The sequence below is a fragment of the Mirounga leonina genome, unplaced genomic scaffold (assembly GCF_011800145.1).
Source record: "Mirounga leonina isolate KUSES-001 unplaced genomic scaffold, KU_Mleo_1.0 Mir_173, whole genome shotgun sequence".
In the NCBI taxonomy this organism is placed as follows: domain Eukaryota; kingdom Metazoa; phylum Chordata; class Mammalia; order Carnivora; family Phocidae; genus Mirounga; species Mirounga leonina.
The window spans coordinates 11,178,500-11,202,729 of NW_023270447.1; the positions used below are offsets into that span (position 1 = coordinate 11,178,500).

At 39.2% G+C, this 24,230-nt stretch overlaps 1 protein-coding gene across 1 annotated transcript in view; it reads right to left on the reverse strand.

Moving 5' to 3' along the window:
* PALMD (palmdelphin) overlaps positions 1-22,674 on the reverse strand; it is a 50,934-nt gene extending 28,260 nt beyond the window's left edge. Inside the window, exons 1-2 of the mRNA XM_035017955.1 lie at positions 22,117-22,674; positions 5,703-5,783 (exon numbers count right to left, since the gene is read on the reverse strand). Coding sequence (XP_034873846.1) covers positions 5,703-5,783; positions 22,117-22,161 — 126 coding nt within the window. The 5' untranslated portion in view covers positions 22,162-22,674. The remainder of the gene's footprint in view (positions 1-5,702; positions 5,784-22,116) is intronic.
* Positions 22,675-24,230: the final 1,556 nt, after the last annotated feature.

Sequence of the window (24,230 nt, forward strand, 5' to 3'; positions counted from 1 at the left end):
CCTCAGAGAACTCTCTTCCTTCAGAATCCCGTGGCACTCTCTGTGTATGTCTAGCACTCGTATGGGGACCTTATCTGTGATACTTTGCTACTGTTTACTTGGTTAATGGTTGTACATCTTGTGTCTTTGGAGTAAAAACCTCCTTCAAGCCATTTTTAAAATTTATCTCAATGACATTGTACAGCGAACACTCCAAAAAAAATTTTGGAGGGATTATTTGAAATGGTGGCCAAAACAGGAGGTTGCTATTGTATCCTAAACCAATTCAATGTTAGTCTTAGTGGTGTGGTCAGCATTTATGACTTTGCCGACCCAATACCCTTCTTTCTTCTGAGAACCTCCTTGGTTCCAGATACTTAAGTTTAGCACGAATTACTTGTTCTGATAATAGGATGCACAAAATTTACTGATCTGTCTGAATATTGGTGAGCTGAATTTTTGTCAACTTTAACAAAACAAAAAATATTTATGCTTTATCACATGGAAGAAAACATTGAATTTGCATGAAAGAATTACAATCCTGGACCTTGAGCCTAAGAAGACCTAAAGCAAATGAGAGATGTGTAAAATTTGGAGGGAACTTAGCTAACATCCCATCCATGTCTTACATAGGAACTGTTAGATATTATTTCCAAAGAGTTTGAGTTTCTCCTTTTCTTCCTGGAGAAAACTGTTCTCTCTATATATCTAATCTACCTGTGCAAACTATTTGTTCAAAAATAATTTTTGGGGATTCGCTGTGTCTAAAATGATGAGGAGAGAAGAATGGGAGCTTTGTATTTTCTGAGACTTCTTTCTCTGATGCCACAATTAAAATGAGAGCAAGTTAATAGAACTTCTGTCTTTTTTAAAAGGATGCTAGGATCAATCCTACTGGAATATAAATACCTTTGAATTTTAAACAAAATTTAAATAAGGTTGATTGTGCTGGGTAATTACCAAATGATGGTTATATTAAGTAAGGCAATGGTTTTCAAACCAGTAAGAAACATTACACTGATTATGAATATATATTAAATGGAATTGTACTTTGTAGGACTGATATAAACTGGGCTGCTCTAGCTGACGCAGCGAGGGTGTCTGGAAACCCGTGGATGCACAGAACACAGTTTGAAAACCACTAGATTGAGTAATAACCTTGTCCCAGATCATCGTATTTGTGTTGGCCTTTCCAGAGTTTCAAGCAATTGCATGTGGACAACAAACCCCATAAGAGAAGTTTGTAGCCAGAGATTCTTTCCCTCGGTGTTATCTTAACCCTTAATTACAGCTCTTTGGCTGTTTGTAAAAATGTTCTCCCACAGACACAGTCAAATGTTATTAATAAAGGTCAAGATTTATCTTTTGAGATCAAAGATGCCAAGAAAATCTTGGTATACTATCATTTTAAGAATTTACCTTAATTTAAATTTATTTTTATTTGATGGAATGTGATGATAGCTAATGCATAGTAAAGAAGACAGAGGACACCTGTAAGTAAATTATAGTCCTTACAAACCACCTACGAGGACAGTTTCAGTCATTTACATCCATATCACTATCAGAAGCATTTAGATGGGATAGTCTTATGTTGTTGAGTTACAGAGAGCAGAGAATAATTCTTGTGATGTGATTATGTGAACTTGAGGCTATTGTCTTGGTTCTTAGTCTGGTTAGGAATAAGAATAATTTTAATTTTAGCCTCATAAAACTTTTTTCATAACTCACAAATTGTCATTTACCCCTGGCAAAGAACTCTTTGCCAGAGGTAAAATGAAAAAATGAATTTGTGAATTAACTCTTTGCCTCTGAATATAAAATACATAATTTGGATGTGTAATTAAAATGATACGGTACAATCACATATTGTAACAACTTAAACATAGTCATTTTGTTTTTTTGTTTTTTTTTTTAATGTGGAATAACACCTTATTTATTTATTTAAGAATTTTTAAAATTTATTCATTGAGACAGAGAGATACGGAGAGAGAGAGAGAGAGCAGGAGCAGTGGGGAGGGGAAGAGGAAGAGGGAGAAACAGACTCCCTGCTGAGCAAGGAGCCCAACATGGGGCTCAATCGCAGGACCCTGGGATCATGACCTGAGCCAAAGGCCGACGCTAAACCATCTGAGCCACCCAGACGCCCCAGTCATTTTGTTTTTATGTCTCAGTTTAAACTTGTGATTTCATCTATGAGGTTGATGAATAATCTATTTCACAACAACGACATTCAGAATCAAAAGCGATATAAACTAAATGAAAATATAAGGAACATGCCGGTAATAGATCTTTGGGCAGTTTTTTTAGGGAAAGGCTTTCCTGAAGCACTTTGCATTCTATATAGCAATTACAGTATACTTTAGGAATAAATTAGTTTTTCATACCATGAATCAAATGGACTTTCAGAAAAGTTTTCTAAGCTGAGTGTAGTTTGTGTTTCTTGGTGGCAGACTGTGATCATGTTACTAGGTGAGGAGACCCATAGTGTACAAATCTCAGAAATGTTTCAAAGTTAGAATGCTCCTCATATCCCTGGAAACTCCCTTTCTAGCATGTCATTGGTATGATTGCCAGGTTCCAGAGCCAACGAATATCAGAGTTACTACTATTATTTTGCAAGGTATGTACTAATGATACAGAGGAGCGCTTTGTAAATGTTTGTGTTTGTGTTGTTTAGAGTGTGTCATTGAAGTGTAACGAAATAGTTTGCAATCAGGAAAGTGCTGAGGACAGTCAGTGGAATGGAGACGGATGAAGAAGAAAATAAAAGAAGGACTGGTAACTGTAGAGGCCGATAGGGCTTTCCTGACTTGGTGAGGGTATTGCAGAATCAATTTTAAAAATACTTCTGGGACACCTGGGAGGTGCAGTCAGTTAAGCCTCAGAGTCTTGGTTTCCGCTCAGGTCATGATCTCAGGGTCACGAGATTGAGCCCTGCGTGGGGCTCGGTGCTCAGCGGGGACTCTGCTTGAGACTCTCTCTCCTTCACCCTCTGTGCCTCCCACTCTGCTCTCTCTCTCTCAAATAAATAAATAAATCTTTAAAAAAATACTTCTGCACATTTCTGACCCCCGTTTGTAATGGTGCCTAGTTGCTGTTTGGTGCAGCCAACCATTTTCTGCAAAACACGTTGCAAACAGCGACTCTTTCCTTTGTGTTGCTTTTGCAGTTTGTGCCTTGCATGCACTGCTCATCACGGTGTGTGGGTCGTCTCAGGGTTCTGGGTCAGTTCTCTTTTTAAGGACACAGGTCAGGGCGCCTGGGTGGCTCAGTTGGTTAAGCGACTGCCTTCGGCTCAGGTCATGATCCCGGAGTCCCGGGATCGAGTCCCGGGATCGAGTCCCGCATCGGGCTCCCTGCTCGGCAGGGAGCCTGCTTCTCCCTCTGACTCTCCCCCCCTCTCATGTGCTCTCTGTCTCTCTCATTCTCTCTGTCTCAAATAAATAAATAAAATCTTTAAAAAAAAAAAAAAGGACACAGGTCAAACTTTATTGTGTATTCTTAGTGTCCTGCTTAGTACCTTACACATAATAGGTAATTAATAAATGTTTTTTGACTAAAAGGCTCTATACACACCTATATAAATCCTATCTATCAGTTAAGACTCAGCTTAAATCCCACACCTTTAACAGACCTGCTTCGACCACCTCAGATTAAAGAGTTACTCCTTATATTCTTATTTAAATTAAAAAAAATCATCTTTTAACTTGTCCTAATTATTTATTTAATTCTGAGTTCCCCACTAGGTTGCAGGCAGAAGGGCTACAGCCCTCTAGGGCCACTGCTAGTCTGTATGGCATTAATATGAAAATCAGAAAAAGTGCTGTTCCTCACCCCACCCCTTTGGGTCAGTGCACAGCTTGGGAAAATGGATAGCACCTTTGTGCAGAGGAAAAGAAATATCGTCCTTCAGACAGAAGCAGCCCTATGCCAGCGTGCACAGTTCCAAGCGAGTGTGGACAGGGTTTTAGCACCCCTTTCTCGGGTATCTTTGTGCAGTACACAATCTGCACAATGGTCTTCGGCAATCCAGAGCCTGATAAATGTTCTGATTGGATTGGATTAGACAGTCTCTTGGGTTGCAGAAAGCAAACATAAGTTTCCCTATAAAGGGAAGATCATGTATGACTTTTTTTTTTAAGATTTTTTTTAATGTTTTATTTATTTATTCATGAGAGTCAGAGAGAGAGAGGCAGAGGCAGAGGGAGAAGCAGGCTTCCCTCGGAGCAGGGAGCCCGATGCGGGACTCGATCCCAGGACCCTGGGATCATGACCTGAGCCGAAGGCAGACGCTCAAGGACTGAGCCACCCAGGCGCCCCTCATGTATGACTTTTTGGACTGGTTTTGGCAAGTATTGAAAAGAGGTGCCACCTCAGAAATGGACTTTTCAGTGAGTCAGTTTTCTTATGTCAAACTTGCTTCCTAGAATGAACTCAGGGGATATTTAACCCTTTCTCCTACTGTGAGCTCTACTGTTGTTTGGCTACCCACTGGACAAGGATAGCAATTGCTGAATGTGAGAGAGCTATCCATTTACTCAGAAGCAGTCATTAATTTATTGAGAGACTCAAATTGTGTGTGTGTGTTTGTATGAGCGAGAGAGAGAGAGAGAAGGAGAGAGAGAGGTTAAAAGAGAGAACGAGTTAGAAATGGAGTTAGAAATGGCTTAGCTCAAAAATTATTGTGGAATTGGCTTTTGGTTTGAGTTTCACCAAAATAACTTGGTAAATTTTGTTTTAATCTCATTGATTTTTCTGGTTATACACACTGCATTTCTTGGCTATACCCACCACTCATGTAAATTCAGTGTGAGACACTGCAAGAATAACAGGCTAACTATACTTTAGAATTATCCATCAAACATTGGAAATGCCAATTTATATAGGAGCAAAGAAGCAAACAGAATCCAGAGAACTGAGGCTAATTGGAATCTTAAATTATGTTTCTTTTCAGAGGTGGTTACTTGATCCCTCAGAAAGCTGGATGTAGCTGAATTTGGCAAGTTTAGCTTAAATGTATAGACCCCATGAGAAGTAGCTTCCTGCTTGAGTCCCTTCACAAGGAGCTCCTGTTTGTCATTTGGTTGCATCCTATGACCGAGCTACGTAATACAATGTTGAAACTCAATGTGCTTTAATTACAAAATGACCACACCCATGGAAGTTGCAAAGTCTGGTTTTAAAAATGGAGGTTTATTTCTGGTGATGATCTCATGGTTTGTCAAAACAAGGCAAAAGAAAACAAAACCCCAAAAGATATTCAAACAATATTGGATTCATTGCACTGAGCTTTTAAATACAAGCATCCTTGACCAGGTCAGACAGCGTCTGTTTCTCACCCCCTGGGGGAAGGTTGGCCTTTCATTGATTTCAAAAGGGACTTCCTAGCTGGATCCATCCCTAGGGATGTTAAGCAAGACTGTGTTGCGGGGGAGGGGGGCAAATTATCAAGGCTGAATTCTCAAGGTTACCCAAGAAAATGAGGAAATTCAGTAATAAAGGATAAAAGTAATAAAAGCGTGTTTTCTACATGTTTACCAGAAGGTATTAATCTCCTATGCAAATATTACTAACTTCTTGGCCCTCCCCTATCATTATTAGGGGGTTAGTAGAACTATGCTGAATTTTTTCCTTCCTAAAGCATCTTTACCATAGAGATTTTGAGTGCCATTAGGATATTTGAATACAAAAATCATTGAAATGAAATTAAAATCATAAATTACCTTCAAATGCTGGTGCTTTAGTTTTTCTTCCTCTATTTTCAGACGCTTCTGCGAGATTTCTTCCTGAATTTTTCTTTTATCCTGAAATAAAAGAAGTTCCAGCATAATCTATTTTTTCAATTTGCTTAAATATGCTTCCTTGGGGTTGTCGTCATTACCAAATGGCTGGCCAACGGTATGCTCTTGGCATTGGTAGAAAGCTGCTTTGGAAACTCATATTTCAAAGCGAAGGGGGGCAAAGTGAGACATTCAAAGCATTTTGCTGATGGAAAACGAAAGAAGGTGCTTTTTCAGAGAGAACTTGCAAATATTTTAATGTCTTTCCTTCCCCACTCTCCTCCCCTCCCCTTTAAAAAAATCTTCCCCATTAATCAAGCAAGATTGAGCTACTGAGTGATGCAATGGAAAAAGTAAATTTTAAGGAGGGAGTTTTGAAATAGGCCTGAGGAAACCCTGTGAGGAGAGAGACTGTTCCTGGCACAGGGCTGAAGAAACTGCTGGGTAAAAGGTCTGCTTATGTGGGAAAACAGGATAGCTAGCCTACAGAGCATTCGAAAACTAGGAAGCTAGAAAGTGGGAGTGTTTCCTCCTTGTATAACTTGCTATGTGAAGATAGAGAAAAAAGGGTTCAGATAATGCTTGTTAACAGTAAGAGGGCTTTTAGCTGTGGTTAAAAAAAATTCATGGAGAGATAGAGTCTCTTTCACCAAGTTTAAATTGCATTACCCTCAAAAAACCCAGGAAGCATAACTGTTAATGCCCAGGGGTTGTACTTTTTAGAAAATATAGCATATGTACTATATAGTCTGGTTTTGATTTCTGGCTCTGCCATTTACTAGGTCTGTGTCCTTGGACAAAATCCTTAACTCTTCTGTGCCTCAATTACCTCATCTGAAATATGGGGATAAATAAGAGAATCTACCTCATAAGATACGAGCATTAAATGTATGTTAAATTTCCTAGGACGGTGTTTGACGCATAGCACTCTGTATTTGTTTAATAAAATTAAGTAAATAAGACATAATCTGTTAATCACAGAAAGTAGCAAACTAATTCTGATAATGCTTCCATAAGCCTGAAATGTTTTAGAGAGTCCCTCTCTGGAATTGTTTGAGGCTTTTTACAAGCTACGCAAAAAGGCCCTTACTTCCTTATTTTTTGACCAGAGGTGACATTATCCTCCATCTCTTTTATAAGAGTAGATTTTAAATCTGCTTTCAAAATTGAAAACTCCCAAAGGATAAAAAATTTGTTGCCAGTGAAGACAACTAAAAGAATTTGAAGCAGGCTCAGAAGGTAATTTAGAAGGAAGAGTTCCAAAAATACTTGGCAGCATTGTTGAAATAAGTGCATGGCTTCCTGATGCGACTCCTTTGAAGATAAAAACTCTTTTTTGATGTATAAGTTCAGGTACATTTGTTGAAGAAAAACAACATGTTGCTCTCCAACTTTATGTCATGTTTTTCTTTGTGTGTTAGAAGAATATATGACTTGGTCTGTATCCCACTTTGTAAATTTCATAAGCAGCTATTTTGAAAAAAAATAAAAACATTAGCTAGGCAACTAGCGTGGTCTTCAGTATCGCTTCTTTGGATCAAAGCTGGTCTTTAGGAACAAAAATTCTAATGACCTGTGAGTCAGTTCTCCATTCTCTCTAGAGGTTGTAATTGAGCAAATACTAGTAATATTTATAATGTATTATGTCAAACACTTTGGTAAGTATTTTATAGGCATTATTTCATTGAATTGTCATAATAACAAAGATATTGTGATAATTTTCATTTCAAGAGAGGAAATGTAAATTTAACTAACTAATTAACTAATTAATCTGAGCTCTCACAAGTAATACGTGGCTCAACCAGGGTTTGAACCCAGGCAATTTGAGTTCAGCCTTCACACTCTTAGCCAACTCATGACACCATTTTCCTGAGTAAGAAATTAGTCCAGCTTCTTACAACTTCCCTCATTGTCCTCTCTATCATGAAGAACTGTGGCTGGAAACAAGAGTGGGGCCTCTCATTAGAAGGGAGCCCATTTTTCATTCCATACTTAGTGTTGGTGTGTAACCATCCACCTCTCGTCACAGGTAGCCCATCGAGAAGAGTACCTTAAGCATAAGAGACAATGCTGAACCTAGCAAGTTTTCCCCACCCCTGTCAATAGCCAGTTTGGGCTTGTTTCATCTTGGGGTTAGTAATAAGGGAAGGAAAGCTGTGTGGGTAGAGGCAGGGTGTCTGAAGTGTTTTGGCAACACAAGGCTTATGTTTTGTCTCTCAGAGGTAACGTGATACCTCCCTTATGTCAGTCTAGGTAATTAAGAAGATAATTTATAATGTTATAGGCATGATTCTCTTTTAAGATAGAAGCACTTTTTTCCCCATAAAATATTCAACAAAAAGTTATCGTTTTGCCAAATTTCATAGGGACTTATAAGAATTACTGAAAAATAAGATGGTAGTAATTTAATTTTATTAAAGCAAAATAAATAAGTCAACCTTAAGTTGCATATCTAGCTCTATTGCTAGTGTACCCAAAGTTACCAGAGCCCACTAATTCCTTTCCAAATTATCACGGAACAAATAGATGTGAAATGCCATCTGCTTCCCAAAATTTTCCCAGGAGCTTGAGCATCTCTATAGACACCTGTTATAACCTGGCACATCAGATATTTATTAATGTTAACTCTTATGAATAACTTATATTGATGTTTACTTTTTTAATGTTCAACTAAGAAAGACTTCTGTTTAATGAACTGTTGTCTAGATAGGTTTGTAGCTGTCTGACTTAGAATATTTTAGCAGTTGACACCCACAAATTCCAATTCTGTATAAAGTTACCTCTTGATTATGCTGAAAATTAGTTTATTTATTTGTGCAACTAGAAAGCTATTGTGAACGTCCATGATCCAGTATTATCGCAACCATGTACTTGATAAAAATCAGCACAATACTTAGGAGTGTGACTATTTTAGAGATATTATAGATTGACGAGGAGCCAATATTCCAGAATCCCTGAATCTGTAAAGAAGGCAGGATTGATCCTGAGTTATTTAATGATTAATTTAGCCGGTACTGGGGTCCTTATGTACAAACGTTGTGTTCAAGGTGACGTTAGAAGTTGTGCAGTGTTTAAAAATTATTCAGAAGTAGTTTCATCAAGAAACTTACACTCTCCTAAAGAAAGAAAATCATTCATTCAAGTAACTGTATAGTCTAAGAAATAAAATGAGAAATGTCATTCCTGAGGCACAGGGAAGGTCTATGAGAGTTGAGGGGAGATAGGGAGCAGTTGTTTCTAGCTGATGTGGTTGGGAGAGGCTGTGATGTAGCATTTGAGAAGAGTATGTTGGATAGTTGCTGGGGAGGAAGGGGGTGGGGAGAAAGGGCATTCAAGTCAAGGGCACAATGTGAGCAAAGGCCTGGAAGTAGAAAATTAGTACATTGTATAGAACAGCAATTCTGGAATCTAAGTTGTCATACGAATAGTGGGAAATAAAATACGGATAAGAGGGTGAGGATAAGTTCTCAATAGAAATACTGAATGGCAGGACAAGGGGTTTGGAATTTGCTTATGTATTGATAGAGAGCAATGAAAAGTGTTCAGAGGGAGAGGATTTGTAGAGTTAAAACCATGTTTTAAGAGGTTTAATCTAGCCTAACTGGGTAATAGATGTTGAAGGAGGAGCACGTGAATGGGGATCATTAGTTAGGCTATGACTCATACATAAGACCAGGAGAGCTTGAGCAAGAGGTAGGAGAGGGTATGGATGTCAGAGATTGCAAGGAGTTAAAGTTGGTGGGACATATGGATGCAAGAGAGGAAGGGGTCAAATGCGAGTACAAGGCTTTTATGCCTAGGTAGAGCAGAATTGCCAATAGACGCAAGATATTCAGGAGAAGGAAAGAGAGTTTGGTAGGGGAGATGGTGGATTCACACCAAATTTGAGGTGTCTTTGGGAAAACAGGTAGAGTTGTCTGGTGGACAGTTGAAACAATGGTTGGAGAGAGATGAGGGGTGAGAGCTAGAGATAAAGATGTAGGAGTTTCAGAAGGGATAGCTGAGGTCAGAAGAGAAGGAGAGCTAAGGACAGATCCTTCATGAAGCACCTACATTTAAGGAGTACAAGAGGAAGGGAATCCATATGGAATTTTATTTCGGGGTAAATTAGAAATTAGAACTTGGCAAATTAGGCTAATTCAATTAGTCGAATGGTTTCAGATTCATTCTGCTAGAAGCTGAGTATCTTATAGTTTCATGACTAGCTTTGCTGACATTTTCCTTGCTTAAGGTCTCCAAAGAACAATAATAGAAGCTGCTTATTTGGATCTAAGTACTACCAACAATACAGAACTTCTTGGTGATGTGCAGATAATGGTAGCCTGGAAAGAAAGATATGTGCTAACACAATATTCCTAGAAAAGAATCCTGAGCATAGAGGTTTACTAGTTTTCACTGAAACTTAGATTTCTAAAATTCTTGAAAACTTATTTTATTTTATTTTATTTTTTTTTTTGAAAACTTCTTTAAAAAAATTCTTGAAAAAGGGACTAGCATTTCAAGAGTGAAGATAGACCACAAAGCCTGGGAAATTTACAAGTGGAAACACGGCTACACAATTACAAATGATCTCAGGTAAGAAGAAAAGAGTGCTACTATAAGCAAAACAAACCCCAATAGTTTGGTATCATTGGGAGCTCTCCAATGAGCTCATGAAACCAAGAGGGAAGATTAGCAAGTGGTACCTATTTGTAATAGTGTAAATAAAGGCAAAAAAAATCTGGGGTGTTGTGAAGATGAGAAGCATGTGAGAAACACTGAGGGCACACAAAGCATGGGTGTATAAATAATTACATATCCTTAAGTTATGTTGAGAACAAAAAGGTAAAGGACTAAGCCATTGGACAACTGCTGAGATACATAGTATAATAGCAACATGATGAAAATACAACTATTCCATTTCCATTTTGCTTCCACATTTTTGATTAAGGAGAATAATCTTAACTCTGGAGAGGGTAGAGCAAAGAAGCTTAAAGGAAAATTGACGCACAAGAAGAAATAGAGCACTGAAGACAGAGCTGCTCAGACTCTGATAGGTTTCGTTTCAGGAAGCAGAAAAATCTAGGGACATGGCAGAAAATTATTATTATTGTTGTTGTTATTTTTAAAGAGAGAGTGAGTGGGAAGGGGCAGAGGAAGGAAGTGAGAGAGAATCTTAAGCAGGTTCAATGCCCAGGGCAGAGCCTGATGTGGGGCTCGATCTCACGACCCTGTGATCATGACCTGAGTCTAAATCAAGTCGGATGCTCAACTGACTGAGTCACCCAGGTGCACCAACATAACAGAAAATTATTGTTAAGTAACCTTGGAATCTTGGGAGGAGAGGTCTCTGAAGACTGAAAGCAGCAAATGCCCCAATTTTTGGAAGAGGGACAAAGGGGAATTATGAATATTTAAAGACTGGTGAACTTACTGGTTAATCCCTGGCAAAGTTGTAGAATGAATTATTAAACAATGTTGTATTTAGACAAGCAATGTCTAAGAGATAACATTCGATTATTAAAAATGAAGCATTTAAAACTAACTTTATTTCTTTTGCTTAATTCTTCTACATCAGCAGATGATGAAGATTATGGTGGTTGCAACAATAGCGAACATTTACCGATAACTTTTTGTGAGTCAGGAACTGCTTAAAGCACTTAAATGTATCAATTAATTTAATCTTCCCCCGAATTTCTTTGAAGTAGGGACCACATTTATCCCCATTAGGTCGGTGAAGAAACTGAGGAATGAAGATATCTAGATCATGGAAGTTCAGCATACCTTGGTTTTAGCATGGCTTTAGACAAAGTTTCTTATTTTATTCTTTCAGAACTTTGTGTAAATTCAAACGGAAAAAAATATAGTTGAAAATGATTACCTTAACTTTAAAAAACAAAACAAAACAATGCCCCATAAGAAGAGAGAACACTAAAATTAAATCCAATAAACCAATAAACATAAACATATTGAGGTAACTTTCTGACTCAGAATTTGAGGGTGTAGTAGGGTGTGCTGGAAGATTTATTGTTAGAAACTCTTCCTGGTCAGCTAGTTTTAGGAGTCAATGAAATAAAAGAGGACCAAATCAAGATTTTGAAATATCTTGTCTGTTAGGACTGTTGGACCCAAATTAATGATTAATTTTATTCATTATAAATGTAAACTATGGAACTTTGTAGAATATGTTAATTGTAGAAGATTAAAAAAATCCAGACAACTTTGAAGAGAAATATAAAAATCCCTCATACTCCCACTGCTTTAGAATTAACTGCTATCCACATTTTGGTGCATTTTATTCCATCTTTTCTTCAGCATACCCAAACCATAGATGGGCACCCTGACACAAACACACGTGCAAACCACACCAGGGGCTCATACACAGTTTGTGTTCCATCTTTTGCACTCAATATGGTGTCATGAGTGTTTCTCAGGTTATTAAATTTTATTGATAAAATATTAAATTTTATTCAGAATATCATAATTTGCTTAATCAGTCTCCTTTTTTTTCTGCCCCTTAGGCTGTTTTGAATCTTTTGCTGTTATGAGTAGTTGTATGATGAAGTTCCTTGTATGTAAATTTTGGACCTCTTTTCTCTGATTATTTCCTCAAGATAGGTCCCTAGAAGTTAGTTACCTAGGGGTAGGGATGTTTTAAAGATTTTATTTATTTATTTGAGACAGAGCGAATGAGAGAGAGAGAGCACATGAGAGGGGGGAGGGTCAGAGGGAGAAGCAGATTCCCTGCCAAGCAGGGAGCCCGATGCGGGACTCGATCCAGGGACTCCAGGATCATGACCTGAGCCGAAAGCAGTCGCTTAACCAACTGAGCCACCCAGGCGCCCCTGTTTTAAAGATTCTTAATACAGATTGCTAAAAAGACTTCAATGAAAAGTTGTTTTAACTTACATTTCTATGTAACAGTGTCTGTCACATCAACCTTACTAATTATGAATATTGCAAGTAAAAGATCTTTTAGCAATTTGCATAGGGCAAATAGTATCTCATTTTGATGTTTTAATGAGATTTCTGAGATTAGTGTGGTCAACTATTATTCATAATTTTCTTGGCTATCTGTATCAATTATTTTTTAAATTGTTGGTGATGTCTACCCATTTTTCTGTAAAACCTATTAATTATTTACTTATCAATGTGTAAGAGCTCTTTGAATTAGGGATAGTAGCCTTTTGTTTGTCGTGTTAGTTAAAAATAATTTTCTTATTTGCCTTTAAATTTTACTTCTGGTGTTTTTAGAAGTACTGAAAGTTGGGATGCCTGAATGGCTCAGTCGGTTCAGCAGCTAGGCAGCTCATGTTCTCAGGGTGCTGAGACTGAGTCCTGCATCAGGCTCCCTGCTCAGCAGGGAGTCTGCTTCTCCCTCTCTTGCCGCTCCCCTGCTTTTGCTTGTTCATGCTCTCTCTCTCGCTCTCTCAAATAAATAAAACACTTTTTAAAAAAAAAAGAAGTGTTTTTTTCTCTATTGCCTTGATGTTTTTAATATCTTTATCATCTGAGATACAGTAATTATTCATCCATATTTTCTTTCCGTTTCCTAAAGATTTTTTAAAAAATCCTCTTCAATCCAGCTGAATTGATTTGGTTTATGGTAACTGCTAAGGATCTAATATTTTTTTCCAAATTTTTGGCTGCTCTGAAGCTTTTTCAAAGAATTCTTTCGTATTGATTTACTTGTAAAACATTTATTAATTTTATCATTTACTAATTTTTTTATGTACATTAGGGTCTGGTTCCGGGTTACCTGCATAGTTGGCTTTGGTACTAATATTACACAGTTTAGACAATGGCTGATGAGGCAAATTAACATTTTATTGGTCAAGTTTTCAAACTTTATTGCTTTTGCCTAAAATGTCTTAATTAGTAGCAGTAGTATTTTTTCCACTTGGACTTTGGAGTTATTTTGTTAAATTCCTATAGAAATGACATTGAAAACCCAACCGATTCCTTATCCATCTTACTCCCCACCCAACCAAAAAAGCCAAACAACCAAACAAAAAACCACATAACCTGACAGAATTTTAAAAGTCACTCCTAATAGTAATTATCATTATCCAGAGATAATCAGAGATCAATACTGTTATATATGATTTATATCTGCATGATATAAATAGGTCATATAAAATTGGAGGTGTTTTTTACATATTTAGTAATCTGACTTATTTTTTTGATATATCATGAACATTATGATATGCCATTTCATTAAATAGTCTTCTAAATTATTTTTAATGGCTTCATATTATTCCATTATATATAATATATACATATATATTATCCTATATATGTACACACACATACATATATGCACTAATTTACTCAGCTAAATTCCTATTTTTAGACATTTTGTACTATAAGATATGACTTTGCTATGTTATGAACATCTTAGGAATCCATCTTTGAGTGCATCTCTTGTTTTTCTTTAGTATGAGTTCCTTGTTAATGAAATTCTAGGTCAAAGGATAAAACTATTTTTGAGGTTTCTGTCCTGTTTAGCAATTTCATGCTGCCACCAGCAGTGAACGAGAATGCTTCCTTCAAGGATTTTGATTGGAATTGCATTAAACATAAAATAAATTTGGAAAAATATGACAGCTTTTTTATATTTGAGCTTCACCTCGAGGAGTGGTGTGCCTCCTCAAACCACATATATTGCTTAGTAGTTTCATTATATAAATTCTGCACATTTCCTTACCTTAGTGGGTATAAAAGTATAAAAGTTTTTTGGTATAAATCCTGCACATTCCTTAAGTAGGATTATTTTTAGCTTTTAACAGTTTTTTAAATTTTGTAGCTATTAGGAATGGGATATTTTCGTATTACATTTTCTGACTAATTATTGTTTTTCAAAAAGCTATTGATTTTTGTGTATTCATTGTGTATGTGTGGCTATTGAACTTTCAAGTTAAAGTTTATTCTTAACTTTACAGACAATGAAGCTGAGGACTAGCGAGTTCATTAATTTTCCCAAAGGGTGTGGTTGGTCCAGAGTCAGAATTGGTATTCAACCTAAATTTCTATAACTCCAAAGACGATGCTTTTTTTATACCACACCTTATCACTTCTCAAACCTGTCAGTAGAAATACAGTTTCCCAAACAAGTAATGTTAGAGCACTAAGCACTCTGTATGGGTCAGAGTGTTCTGTTCGACTCAACACCAAATTTTAAGAGTGACGCTGACATTTCAAAGAGTGTCTAGAATGAGCCTGTGATATGAGCAATGATTGAAATCAAGAGAACGAAGCCGTATGGCTTCAGTGGCTGGAGTCATGATGAATGGGTGGGATTTTAAGGAAACTAGATTCTGAAGTCAACACCAAGGGCTGTTCTCAAATGGAAGAGGGTTTTGGGTGAGGTATTGATACACCTGATGCTGGAAGTATTTGAGGAGAAGCTGGGTGAGCATCTTTGGAGCATGGCATAGCGAGAATGGGAATATGGACATTCTCTAAGTTTTCTTCTGTTAGAATGGGAAATCTCTAGATTTTCTCCTGGTTCTATGATTATTTCTGCATCCTCTTTCTGAAACACCCTCATTCTTTTTTAGTTATCCATGGGAATTGGATGTCGTTATCACTACTGCTTTTGGGGTGAATGAAAAAGCACACATTTTCTAAACCTCATTTTATTCAGTAACTTTAGTCTTCTTTCCTAGCCTGACAACAAATTCTGACATCTCAAAATAAAACTCAGTTTGTGTGCTACTTGTTTATTCCTTTGTCTGTCCTTTCCTGTTTGTTCAAATGAATAGTGACAAAACAAAGCAAAACAAGGATAAAGAACAAACACAAAATGAAACCCCCCAAAATTAAGGGGTGATGGTAAACTTGGTTATTTTCTTCAGTGAAAAAAATCTTTCAGCTTGATGGCATTCATTCATAATGGTGTGTGTGTGTGTGTGTGTGTGTGTGTGTGTGCGCGCTCCAGCTAGTGTTGCGCTCAGTGCTGGGGAGCTGTGTGAGATGCAGTGATATCCCTGCCTTAAGAAATCCTGACTGGAGGGAAGAGACTGTGTAATGGAAGTGGGATGGGAAGAAGGTCACAAAAGCTTAGTTAGAGTATGGGATGCTCTGGGAAATGATGCCGTCCCGGCCCTATTGAAGCAATTATAAATGCTTCTGAAATGGCATCATGTTCTCTCTTTTCCCACCTCTATTCCCCGTGAACTGGGGAAAGCAGAGGAGACCGGAAGGGCTGAAGGACTGGTTTGGGTTAGAAAACGTGGTTAAGTGAAGCAGAACCTCCACAGATTCTTCTCTTTGCTCCACATCAAACTCTATTAAGAGTGAACCATGGGGAAGTTCTAAATGGAGTGAGGTTTGTGGTTTTTTTTAAAGATTTTATTTATTTATTTGAGAGAGAGAATGAGAGGGGGGAGGGTCAGAGAGAGAGGCAGACTCCCTGCTGAGCAGGGAGCCCCACGTGGGACTCGATCCCGGGACTCCAGGATCATGACCTGAGCCGAAGGCAGTTGCTTAACCAACTGAGCCACCCAGGCGCCCAAGGTTTGTGGTTTTGATGTTCCTTAGAATTTATTGTGATGTTGTGGTCAGAGAGTCTGACAAGCAGAAGAGTTAACTCAAATTGTATTTAGCTAATCCCTTAACTTTTTATGGTGTTAGGTTTTCCACCTACAAAATGGGGATGGTGACATCTGCTTTCGCAAATACTCATAAGATATTTGGACAAATGAGATATGGATGTGAAAGTTTTATATATATGTCTATTTTTAAAGCCCAAGTTCCAGTGACAATAGGTGCTGTTATCGTTATTAATCTTGGAATTCTTTCACTTAAGAGACGTCCTTTATGTTCTAGATCTGTGAGCATAGGTTGATTTTGAGTAGCAGTTGTAGCTTATTTGAACACGTTGCACCCCTATGTCAATCACAGGCGCAATTACACATGGAAAACTTGGTGCTTAGGACAGGACCCAGTTTTGAGTTCCATTCAGAGCTTCAGAGAATAACCTGGTTCCGTGTCTCCAAGGGCTTGACTGAATCCACTCAGTCACTGGGGGGTTTTATGGGAAAAAAACCATAAGTATAGATCACAAACTGCTCCTATGGCCTCTTAGGAAGGTGGACATCCTACAGGCTTCCTGGTGAGGGAACTTGTGGAGGCAGTAAGTTTTCAGGGAGTCTCTTCCCCCAGTGACATCACTGTCACTGAAATAAGTTAAAATATTTGTATTTTATTTTAAGAGAAGTGAGGCGGTTTGAGACTGGAGATGAGGGAGTAGAAGCCCTGTTTGAGTTTTAGCCAGAACTCTGCGGCACTTGTTTATACTCTAGTTAGACTTCAGAGCTTAGACTCTGTTTATTTCAGTCCAAGTTTTGTAAAGAAGCAGCTTTTGTCTTTTAACCATCTGGTACTATTCAGAAGGTTCCTGGGGATCCTTGTCAGGAGAGGTCTTTGCAAAGTAGCATTATCATTCTGTAGCACGCTGGAAAAACCTCGCCCTGTTATCAAAAAGCAGTTTCCTTAATAACTATCAAAATTATTATACCTCATCACATGCTCTCCTTTGTGGGTGGGCTATTATGTTTGGCAAAGAAACATGGTACAGAACATTCTGTTTGAAGAAACCTTTCCCTCTCTGGGAGAAGCAGGCAATCTCAGTATGGCACTGTGGAAAATTGGGCAGAGGCTTGATTGTTTGAATATCCTAGCACGAGACTTCTTTATTTAGGAGATTTCCGCGTCTCCATGTACCATTGTTATGTGAATGCCTTTCGATGCCCAGGACAAATTAGAAGTGCTTCCTGTAACTTTGGCTTAACCATGAGGTACTTCCGAACAATGGTGCCTTATGCATTTTTTTTAGCCATTATTATTTTAAGAAGTCCTTAGAACTCTAAATGATGTAATGATCCAAACACACGTGAGGGTATACCTTTAGGAAGATCCAGGCTGCTTGGTCTCGTTTTCACTCTCCCATTTGTACTGGCAGAATGAACGGGGGAGAAACGTATATGGCGGGCCTAGGACATAGAAGTAGGGCTGGTTTCTTGGGCAAGTGGCTTGCGAAGACATGCTTGACGCCACACTGAGAAGGGCCCAGCCCTTCACTTAATGCTGCGCTGTTGCCACGTTGATATTCTGAATGCTTTTTGAACAGGGGTCTGCATATTTTCCTTGTGTACTGGCCCCATAAATTATGAAGCAGGTCAGGCTTTGAGGCCATCTACTGTCTTATTAACTGCTAGAAGATCCCAGCTATCGACGAAACGGGAACGGGATGAGGTGCGGTGTCCGGTGACAGGCTACACATGCTAAAGAAATAACTAGGACCTGTGTGTGTTTGTTCTTGTTTTAATGTTGGTCTTCATATTAGATGGATTTCTGTTTTATGCAAAGAATTTTCTGCCGCCCAAATTCCTATGTTTACAAGTCTAGAAAAAATTCTTTGGGAGTGGAAAGAAATAGGGAGTGGATCTGGGGAAATGTGAGAGCTCCTTATTATTTTGCATCACGAGCAGCTTTGGCCGGCAAATCTGGCTCTGTTGCTCAAATTCCAGCGTCAGGACTTTATATGGCTCCCTTCCCAATGGAGTCAGTCCTCGGCAGGTGCTTGTTGTTGTGTGTGATTAGTACCGTTGTCTAAATTTTGACAGAGCTCACCTCTTTCACATCTATGCTTAAATGTCACCCTCTCTGTGAGGCCCATCCTGCCAATGCCACTGTGATTCACGGCCCACTCCCACCTACTCCTGATTGCCCTTATTTCACTTCCTTTCATTTAAATACATAAGGCCTGGCACACAGTAGGTGCTCAATCACCATTAATTAAATAAAGGAATGAGGGAATGAGTTGATAGCACAAATTTCTAGCAATTAAAGATAAACTTTGATGAGAATAAAAATGTTGACTTTATTCTTATCCCTTTACTCCCCAGCTGGCTCTCTTCTCTGAAAAATTGATTCTCGTTCTCAGAATTCTTCTGGGGTCAGCACCAAACTGCTGTTCTTATGATCTCTAGCCAGTTTAAGGTCTAGGAGCTTTCCAGTCTGAGTGTCCCCATGTTATTTAGGAACTGGATTTTCTAAGGTCATAGTGGGAATGGAGATAAGATAATGCGTTCCTCGCGGAGGAGGATGCCGAGAGCATATGGAATATTACTAATCCTAAGGGGATCTTTCTCTTTCTGGGGGGACTTCATCTGGGTTTTTTCACTGGTTTTATTGTGGGCCAAGTTTCTTTCCAGAGAGGAGCTCCGTCAGGATAACTGTCAGTCCTTCATCTCACTCTTCCTGAGGATGCTGGAAATATTGGTGTCGTCTATCCCAGTAATATTAAAAGTGAAATTCAAATTACTAGTCTATGTCAACGGCTCTTCTTTTGTATAAAACCCGGCTATTTGTTAAAATACATACTAACTCGAAAAGAGTCTCAGGAGACTTTTCATCTAATCAGCTTGAAGCAGTCCTGCTTTTGAGTTACAGCTGAAAACTGAACTCTTTGGCTGAGAGATACTTTGACGATTAATTCAGCGACGAAAGTGTTGGTACATGGACAAAGTAATGAAGGAAGAATGTGAGAGTACATGTATAAAATAGAATCCATATTTGGTATACCCAAACTGATATACTGGCTTTTAAACAATCGTTTCTGTGTACTTTCATAAATTTTTTTTCTTTATTCTCTTTGAGTCTTTGAGAAGATTTCTGACAATCTAACATTCAGTTTCCTGAGAGGAGAAATGAATGACACAGTTACAGTATTAGCTCTCAATCCGAGAGCCTAAATGCCACATTCCATCTACTTACTGTGTTTAATCTATTTTTTTTTTTTTTTTTTTAGAGGAACATGAAGACGGGCACTTGGTTCTGTCAAGTTATAGGCAGAGACATTTGGTGGAAATAATGACTGTTTGGACACTTGAAACCAGGTGGGATAAATGCAACAGTGAAGATCATCTCGTTTCACAGCGAGGAAATGGAAGAACAAATTTTAATACAAAAATCAAATAGATCTGAGAGTGTAAAAAGGTGTTTTTTTTTTTTCCCCCTTTCCCTAACAAAGTCTGTGAGTTGCTGGGTTGGGTACATTGGAAAAGTCTTATGAGTTTGTTACTGAAGTATACAAACATTGTTTCTGTGAAAGGAAACAGGAGGGAAACAGTTAAAATGAGAAAATTGTGTCTGAGTTTTAGTTTCGGTCAGAGATTTTGAAGATTTTAAGTATTTCCCAAAGTGAAACAGTCCCAGCGGATTCTCTGGATACTGTATGTTTTCATTCTCCCAGGGGGGGATGGGGCAGTGCTGAGGTGGCTTCCTGGTAGAGCAAGGGTGGAGAAAGCTGGCATCTCTTGGGGTGTCTAGCAGGAGGTGAGTGGATGTGTTGTTTCCATGGACACACCATTGTCCATTTTCCTCTCTAGGTTGTGACAAATTGGGACTGGGCTTCGCCTGGTGAGGTGGAGGCTGGTGTTAATTTATTCCATAAACTTTCCCCCCTGTAACCTTCATATAACATATTACTTCCAAGGTAGAGTTACTTTGTGATTACTTTGAGTACGTGACTAGAGTTACTTTGGAGATGTGCTTAATTCCTTCTAATGGGATATGTTCAGGCTAATGGAATAATTCACAAGTAGGGATGTTTGTGTTGTGTGTGTGTGTGTGTGTATGCGTTTGTGTGTGACTCATCAGAAAAAGCACACACCAGTATATTCAGGAACCTGCTTACTCTCTTGCCTGCTTGGAAGGCGTGGTGCCTCTTGTTCTACCTCTATTTGCATTTGGAACCCTCAGTGCAAATTCCTGGTCTTCCTGAATAACTGTACGCATCGGAGCTGCAGACCACGCGCTGCTTCCGGAGGAGTTGTAAGGTGCACTGGAGGTACTGAGGGCTTCAATAAGGCTGTGCTACAATTCGAGAAGGTACAATGGGGAACAGCGGGCTTGTTGTGTATTTCTCCAGCTACATGATTTAGTTTCGTAAATTAGGAGGTAGGAGCAAAGGCTGAGCTTGTGCCCACAAAACTCACACAGTGTGATAAAGTAACCTTTAGACAACAGCTGTAATGCAAAAAGCCCATGCCAAAAACAACAGAGCAGGGCCCAGTTCCTGTCCCTTAAAGCCCGACAGCTGAAACGGTGGCTGAGTTTAAAGACAAAAAAAAAAAAAAAAAAAGAACAAAACAAAACAAACAATAGTTCCAAAGCAAAGTTTTCTGAAGAAAGGAAAATGTACTAATTAGAAGTTAAACATTTCAAAAGCATTGTCTTATGGAGAAGTGCCAACCTTATTGGTGGACGTCTGGACTTCTGGTTCCTCACTATTGGCTGAGAAAATGTTTCAACTTCTTGAATCCTTTTTGGGTGGAACTAAGACATTGTATCCATTTAGTAAAAATTCTAAATTTGGATTAGCATTATTATTTATGCTATGGGAATGAGAAGAGCAGAGAATAATATCCTCCTACCCACCCTGATTTAGCATCAGTTTTTAAAAAGTACTCATTTCTTCCTGACAGCTAATTTCAGTGGCAGAAAATGCTGAGAAATTGGGATGTGGATTTCCAAGTTTTTAGAAAATTATATCAAAAAATTGTAGCTAATCATAAGTGACTGTGCCACAGATTTCCAGGTTACTGCCAAATACAGGATTTTAGAAAATTAAAAAAAAAAAAAAGCCGGATCACTTAAGGAAAGTAGTTTATTTCTTGCTGTAATTCTTTCCCAGAACAAACGTAAAAAATGCACTATTTTCCTTCCCGGTATTAACGAGATATTTTCCAAACCCATTGCATTGCATGCATTGCATTCCTTTATCAGGATCTTACTCAGTTTGTGACTCTGCTGAAAACTGATATCTAAGAATTAATCTGATACGTGCTTTTACCTACTTTTCTCTTGTTTAATGCTTAGTTTAATACAACGACATTCATTTTAATTCTGTTAGGCTCTCTGGAACATACTACCACACTGCAAATAAAAAGTTTCAAGTTGTTTTATCTCTTCCTCTCTCCCCCATTTAAAAGAGTTTAACTCTTAGGTATATTCCTTGTTTTAAAAAGTCTCTAAGTTTTAATCTCATGTCTGGCAAACACCAATCGAAGGAGAAACTGCTTTTTTAAGGCACTGAGAAGGTGAATGACAGTGAACCAAACTGCCTCCCAAGCTTCTGAGTGCTCTTTAAAACGCCGGCACAGTTTTTTTGCGAAAATAAAGAACATCGCCCTGCCCTCAGGTTCCGAAGCCCGAGAATGACAGAGGGTCACAAGGGTTAAGAGAGCGCCGTGAAGGGTGACAGTTCTGTTTTTCCACTCACAGGGGCTCGGCGGCAGGGGCAGCTGCAACCTGTCTGCCGTTCCTCTAAGCAACCACCTCCTTGGGTTATAACTGGACGCAGACTTACTGTGATGGCCTGAAGTCTTTCCTTCACCAGCTCGGCTTCTTCCATTCTAGAAGTCAAGGGCAGGCAGACGGGTGCAGGAAGTCCAAGGCTACCATAAAGCGGGAGCGTCCTGGGGCAGAGGCGAGGGGTGACCGAGGAGAAGCCCTTCGCACCAGGGCAGGAAGGCAGAAATCCCCGGCGCGCCAGGAGCGCCTCTGAGCAGAGGTGCAGAGCAGGCCAGACAGACACATGCAATGAGAGTGTGCCGGGGAGGCAGACCCTGGGGCTGCTGGCGAGAGCTGACTGACAAGTTGGAACGGCAGCCGCACCAGCCCTCTTCCTTCAGGAGCTGCCAGCTCTTTGTTGTAATGTGCACAGTTAGCGAGGCACATTTTCTCATTAACTGTTCCTTAGCCAACTCATTATTTTCCAGGAGTGGCACGGCGAGCCCGGGAGCTGAGTGTGTCATCAGCCTCGGCTCCAGCGACAGCCAGCCGTCTCTGGGTGTGCGTGGGTCTGTGTGTGTTTGTACAAAGCTTACCGGCACCCTCCTCCTGAGTTTACAAAGACAGGGCCTCGCCTGGACTGGCCGGGGCAAGCCACTCGCTTGCCTTTCTTCCTCTGACTGGCTTCAGACAATCATAATAAATGCTGGGGTGATCTTAGAACTTCGTATAGTGGTAGATTTACCCCAGGGCGTCCTTCCCTCTCCCTCCTCTTCCCACTTGAGCAGTTGCTTTCAAACTTTGGAATCTTGAGGTCATGGAGAAATGAAAGGTGTTAACGCGGCGCTTGGCCCACCGAGCGGCGGTGGGTGCGATTTAAACGTCAAGTACCACCCTTGGTTGTTTCTTGTCTTGGATTTCCACAGGACGCCGTCCTTTCTTGGACCTTATTCAGAAATGGCACTCTCGGCTTTCAGGAAGGTGCCCATTTTGACCTCACCAGTGGTGCAAGAGAAAGGAGCGAGCCTTTGAAAGTGTGAGCAGACGTTCTGTAACTCATGCGGTCTGACATTGTGTGGGTGTTCCCTTGTCCTTTCAAAAAAGAAAGCCAAGCCCAGGGAAACTCTTAGCAGAGGCTGGAAGCTTTGCTAGTGATTTTGTTTTCTTTCCCTTATGATTTCTTTAATTAAATTTTGATGTAGTAAACCGTAGTTACTGTCTACCTCGTTGTTACATTTTTGGATGCTAGCAAGCACCTTTAGATCAGCATTCAGCTGAACAGGTTAAAAGGACAAGCCAAACAGTGACCATATGGTTTAATTCCCTTCACATTATTGATCATAATAATAATAGCTAATATTTGTTGAGTACTGTCTGTAGACAAATGTTCTCCATACTATTTATCGTACAAGGTGCTGCTATTATCCCTATTTTACAAATGAGGAAACTGAGGCTCAGAGCTATAATTTGCCACGCAGCTAAAAATGGCAAACCCAGGATTGGCGGACTGACTTTATAACAGCCATTCATCAAGACCTGCCCAAAAAAGGGGCTGAAGGCTATACCAATCTTTACGAGAAAGAGTTGGACCCCCAGCCTCCTCCTCCATCTAGGTCCCGGAACACTTACATCTGAAAGCAACCCCCTGTGGCAAAACTCCTTATGAATCTCTAGAGTAACTTAGTGGCCCTAGAGAGAAAAGATTTTTCCATATTGTCATGTAGAGCTACCTAGCCACAGAGTGAAACCCACCAGTTTCAAGAGTCTGAAATCCTACTTGAGAATAGTTTGTCCGTGTTCATACATACTCAAAAGAGACGGTTTGGGAAACTAGAGCGTTGGAGAATTGATTAGGCATGGGCCAAGTTTGGTTACTATTGGATGGATACTCATGCTTAAAAAAAAATCAAACCTTCAGAATTTTTGATTTTGTTTATGTAGGTCCTGGGTGAAATTAAATACAAGAGAGAAGTAGTGATAAATATCTCAGTCAGCATTGCATATTTGCAGCCCAGAACAGATGGGCAGTTATCCAATTATTAGTCTGGATCTTTTCCTAAAAACAATTTACCACTTAAATCTCATTTCTGCTATGGGAAAACTCAAAGGTTTTCTAGTGTAGGGGAGGATTCGATAAAATAAGAAGACCAGGGAATTTAGGAGGGAGCAGAGTTGTGACAACTGATTGGT